Below are 5,859 nucleotides of genomic sequence, written 5' to 3'. Positions count from 1 at the left end.
GTGTGTGTTATTGTTGTTTTTTTCCAGTTCACAGACAAATGCTTAAAATACCAAGTCTCAGTGATTCCTGTGGAATCCTCAAACACTGGGTTTGAAGACAGAAATTACCTGAGACTTCACTTCCCTTCCTTTCAAGTCAAACAGGCCCTGATCTCTCTCCAGAGGGTTTTTCTGTGGCTTTATCTCCTCTTCTCTCTGCCTCCTTATCAGGGTGTTAAGGCTATTTCAGGCTGACAGAATATATTTAACTTTATGGTACGAAGATAGATGATAGTGAAGAGAAAACCTTTCCATTTCACGGATGGGATAACAGAAGCCCCATGAAGCTAAGGGATTTCTCTGGAATTACAGCACCATTACCTCAGAATCAGGTTTGTATCATGTTGGCCCTCTTTCTATGGCACCGCACCACTCTTCACTATAAGAACTTGATGGCAAAGAGGGGACAGTAAATTCATATACACAAAGATCAGTGTTTCATAAGAAGAACAGCCTGTAGAAGTCACCCTTTCTCCACTACTTGAAACCCTCATGGATGTATTGGGGGGGAGGGGCGGGAAATGTGGGCATGTGTTTTTGTTTCTGTGTCAAAAATTAGACAAACTTTTCCAGATATATAATTGTTACCATATCTCCAAACACAAAAGTTGTTTCAAAATTAAGCTGGCTGCCTTCTACAGAATAAGAAGTAAGTACATTTTTAGAAACAGATCAAAATAACCTTAATAAAGGGTGAGGGAGGTAAGACTCTTGACCAGATGTGTGACTTAGAGGCTTTGCACTATCTCCCTGGAGTTGGTTTTCTCATCTGAAGTGAAGGAATGGACTGTCACGCTCAGGTAGGGTGCTCACACTCCAGTTTCTTCCTGTAGGCCTGCCAAGCAGCAGTAATAGCCATTCTTCTATTGTCAACGACTGTGATTATTTGTTTGTTCGAGTGAGAAATACTAACTCTGTTGGTCTCTGTTATGTTTCTCTTTCAGGTAACTGAATCGTCTCTTGGGACCTTGGTCTGCTAGACTAATTCAATGGGAAAAAGAAACAATGTAACTGAATTTGTTTTCTGGGGCCTTTCTCAAAACCTAGAGGTGGAAGAGGTTTGTTTCGTGGTGTTTTCTTTCTTCTACTCCGTCATTCTCCTGGGAAACCTCCTCATCATGCTGACAGTTTACAAGGGCAACCTTTTCAAGTTTCCTATGTATTTCTTTCTCGGCTACCTCTCTTTTGTGGACATCTGTTACTCTTCAGTCACCGCTCCTAAGATGATCGTCGACCTGTTAGCCAAGCGCAAAACTATCTCTTACGAAGGGTGCATGCTGCAAGTCTTCGGGGTTCATTTCTTTGGTTGCACGGAGATCTTCATCCTCACGGCAATGGCCTATGATCGCTATGTGGCTATCTGTAAACCCCTACACTACATGACTATCATGGGCCCGGACAGATGCAATAAAATGCTGCTGGGGACCTGGGCAGGTGGGTTCCTACACTCCATCATCCAAGTGGCCCTGATAGTCCCACTACCCTTTTGTGGACCCAATGAGATCGATCACTACTTTTGTGATGTCCACCCGGTGCTGCAACTTGCCTGCACAGATACATATGTCGTTGGTGTTGTTGTGACAGCCAACAGTGGTACCATTGCTCTGGGGAGCTTTGTTATCTTGCTAATCTCCTATACTGTCATCCTGGTGTCCCTGAGAAAACAGTCAGCAGATGGCAGGCGCAAAGCTCTCTCCACCTGTGGCTCCCACATCGCCGTGGTCATCATCTTTTTTGGTCCCTGTACTTTCATGTATATGCGCCCTGACACTACCTTTTCAGAAGATAAGATGGTGGCTGTGTTTTATACCATTGTCACCCCCATGTTAAACCCACTGATTTATACGATGAGAAATGCAGAAGTAAAGAATGCCATGAAGAAACTATGGGGCAGAAAGGTTTTCCGGGAAGCTAATGATAAATAGTTGGAAGTAACAACTTACGCTGGATACTCTTAAACCTCATCATCTGTACAATGAAGACAATAATAATCTTATGGGGTTTGGGGGAGGAAAAATGAGAGAATAACACTTTCTACAAAAGTAAGGTATTGTGTGTCATCGTTATTATTATATTTGTCCTAATATTTCATAATCAGACAATTTTCTAAAATATTTAGGCCAGAGAAATCTTATTTAAACTCAGAAGCTCACCATGATTATACTTAGCACCATTATTTTCTCCCCATTTTTACCTTTGTGACACTTTCTTTAAAGAATGAGAGTTTATTGTGAAATTCTTAAGGGTGTTTTCTAGTGTTTAGAACTGTGATTGGTGTATACAAAGCACTCACTGTGTATATGTTGTATGAATGAAATGATACGTGGAAAATGATAGAGATCTAAACTAAAGCATATTTATGTAAGTCCTCCCAAACAGAGTGAAAATTAAACCTAATAATGTTAGAATGGAAGGGGATTTGTCTGCAGAATGTAAAAGAGATAAAACTAGGGCTTAAAAATAAAATACTTGGGCCTTGGTCAGGTAACTCAGTTGGTTAGAGGGTGGTCCCATATGCCAAAGTTGCAGTTCAATCCTGGTCAGGGCACATATAGGAAGCAGCCAATGAATGCATTAATAAGTGGAGCAACAAATCAGTGTTTCTCCACGCTCCCCCCCCCCCCCCCACTTATGTCTCACTCCCTCCCTCCCACTTCCTCTCTGTCTCTAAAAAAAAAAATCATCAATTTCAGCCTCTGGTCTTGGGGAAAAGCTTTTCCTTTATCTAGGACTCATTTTCTTTACTCAAACAATAGAAAAATTGAAAAAAATTACCTCGAAGATCCCCCTTTTAATGATAACATCCCATTAATATGTTTCTTCTCACTCTAATCTTCACTTATATTGTCACCTGCTGTCCCTATTAATGTAAAGTGACTAACAGAAAATAAATAAAGAAACTGAATAAAAATTATCCATTTGTAAGAATAGGTGACTGTCACTCAACTGACAGGATAAACACAATTTGCTGAAATTCAAATTTGGGAACTGTATTCTCTCCAATGTTTGGACCAAATGGCTCTACTAAAACCTGATTTCCAGCTATGGATTCCAGAAAGACTCATTCTGGACAGACAAACATGTCTTTCTTATGTGAACTGATACTTGCCCTAGTGCTACATTTCTCCTTCACACAATCTGAGCTTTATTTTTCTATAGCAAATGACATTAATTACCTCTGCAATTGTTTCATTGTATTTTCCACAAATCTGATTATTTAAGTTACTGACTATACCTGGGTATATGTTTATGCTTGTGGAGTGTGTGTGTCTGTATGTCTATCTGTGTGCACATGTGAACTTCATATAAAAGACTGTGAATAGTGCTTTAAAAAATTATCTCTGATGTCAATGCATTCATAAAATTAAAGATAAAAAATTATATATCAAAAGGCAGTCAATCCCAATCAGAGGATCCCAGAGTCTCCTGTTGGTTCCTTGGAACGAGATGACCAAGAATCCTGAGAACTCAGACTCTGCACAGTTTCAGCGGGGTTGAGTCTGGTCAACAACACCATTTTATTTCATAGAAATATAATCACACCATCGACTGCCAGCTTTACAGTTTTAAAACCTTGTTGTTACAAAATGGAAGTTGGGACTTTGATTAGAGCCTTCATTGATGAAAACAAATGACAGCCTTTCTCATTTTCTAGATGAATAAATTAGCTTTCACATAGTAGAAAAATTAAAGTTGTGTCTCCCTGCATTTTCTAATCAGTGATTATAGGATAAAATATTTTAAACATGTTTCCATGCACTACTCAATTTAATATGTAAAGAGAACTTTGATGTGCATGTCTTCATATGGCATCCCTTTGCTCATTTAAACATATCCAGGAGGTTAAAACATTTATCACAAGTCAGAGTCACCAGAATGTCACCATTTGTATAGTACCTGAGAGGGAAAGCCTCATTTTGACAATGTTCTGTTCTGTCCAGCTCCTGCATGGGGACCAACTGTTTTTTGGATTTTTGTTTGTTTGTTTGTTTTGTGTAATGGTACCTCATCACTTTAATCAAATCTTCAAAATAGTCTTTATTCTACATTTTTAGTATAAAAAAAATCTGCAAATCGAGTACACAGAATAGAGAGATACAACACTGAACTTCCATAACAGTCAACAATATAGAACATGTACAGAACACAGAATCTCAATTTCAGCAGAGACTAAGATAACACTTCTATTTTCCATGTGAAAATAAGAACCTCATGGAGTACATTGGAACCTACCCTGAGGTATGCAATTAAGCCTAGTCAAGCCCAACCTAGATCAGCTAAACCCCAGCTTCTCCAACAACACATGAGCAAGAATTAAATGCTTGTTGTATAAGCCAAAAGTTTTGAAATGGCTTGCTACATGGCATTATTGAGCTGGCTGATCCAAGAATATGATCAAACTGTAGAAGTGGAAATCGGCACAAGTGGAATGAGGCACATTCTTAAATTAGTAAAACCTCCAGTGTATTTAGTGTTGGGTATTTTGAAAGGAGCAGTAGAAAAAGCCAACGCAGAGGGAATGGACATGGAAGAGGGCACTTAACCTTGGTTATGTACCTAAAGCACAAATTCCAAATACCTTCCTACACAGCCAATCTCCCTCCCACTATTTTGCCCATGGAAAGCACATGGGAAAAGAAGACACAATATCAACCACCCTTGGGTAGATGCCTGTTCACCCCTCCTTTGTTGATAAATTATAAGAAGAGAGTTAACAAAAGACTAATATGAGCCATGTTCAAAAAGCCTGTCTTCTTTGGAGAGAAACCAAATATTAAATTTGTCACAATAAGCCAATTTAATTCATTATGTGGACATTTAATTCATTATGTGGATGAAAAGGGGCCACATACTAACCTGACTAGTTCAGGGAAGGCCTGTGTGGCAGCCTTGCAAACCCTAGAGACCTAAAGTAACCAACCACAAAGGATGGTCTGAAATTAAAATTTTTTAACTAAAAGCAGTTGATGGCAGGTGGCCATGTCCTAGACAACTAAACCTGTTTGTTGTCTTTTGTATCTATGATAGCATATCATTGGAATGTCAGGGTAATTTGTAACTTCCCTTTTTCCGGACCCCTCAAGGCACAACCAATGCACCAGGACACCAGGATGGAGACCACAAATTTCTTCATTGTTATTGTTATCATGTTAATTTATGACTGTTAACTATCCTGTACCTACCTATGTAAAAGAAGCATGTGTCTATCATTTTACTTTTTATCCAATCCCAGAGGTCTCCCAGCTTTGCTTTTCTCCCGCCTCCCTAATCTATCACTAGTGGATTTCATGTAACCCACTTACATCTCCTCCCTTGATTATAATGTATAAAAATAGGTGAAAAAAACGCCATTCTCCTGAGCATTATCTCCATATGTTGAGATTCTGCTTCTCAGCAATTATTGACAGATTGGCTCAAATAAACTCAGAAAAATTCTTTACAGGTTTGAAAGTTTCTTATGTTAATAACTAGAGGCCCAGTGCATGAAACTCATGCATGGGTAGGGGCCCCAGGACTGGCCAGCAATCAGGGCCAATCAGGTTCCCTGCCTCTCTGCCTCCTCTTTCCCTCTCTCCCTCAGTGCCCCACCGCCATTGCTGGTCACTGCCATGTTCCATGCCACCCCCTGGTGGTCAGCACAAGTCATAGCAAGTGATTAAACTCCTGGTCTCCTGGTCGAACTACCGAGGGGACACTTTGCATATTAGCCTTCTATATATATATAGATAATTTCTTTATTATTTTTTTATCCTCACCTGAGGATATGTTTCCATTGATTTTTAGAGAATGTGAAAGAGAAAGGGAAAAACAGAGAGAAAC

General features: G+C 39.5%; 1 protein-coding gene across 1 annotated transcript; it reads left to right on the top strand.

Moving 5' to 3' along the window:
- The first annotated feature begins 300 nt into the window (after positions 1–300).
- On the top strand, positions 301–1,964 carry LOC139017893 (olfactory receptor 4S2). The gene is made up of 2 exons (XM_070426506.1): positions 301–371; positions 984–1,964. The coding sequence occupies exon 2, from the start codon at positions 1,029–1,031 to the stop codon at positions 1,962–1,964; it is 936 nt and encodes a 311-aa protein (XP_070282607.1). The 5' UTR covers positions 301–371; positions 984–1,028.
- Positions 1,965–5,859: the final 3,895 nt, after the last annotated feature.

Source organism: Myotis yumanensis, unplaced genomic scaffold (genome assembly GCF_028538775.1).
Source record: "Myotis yumanensis isolate MYYU_CA2020_CCGP unplaced genomic scaffold, mMyoYum1.0.hap1 SCAF_10, whole genome shotgun sequence".
Taxonomy (NCBI): Eukaryota; Metazoa; Chordata; class Mammalia; order Chiroptera; family Vespertilionidae; genus Myotis; species Myotis yumanensis.
This window is presented reverse-complemented; position numbering and strand designations above follow the sequence as displayed.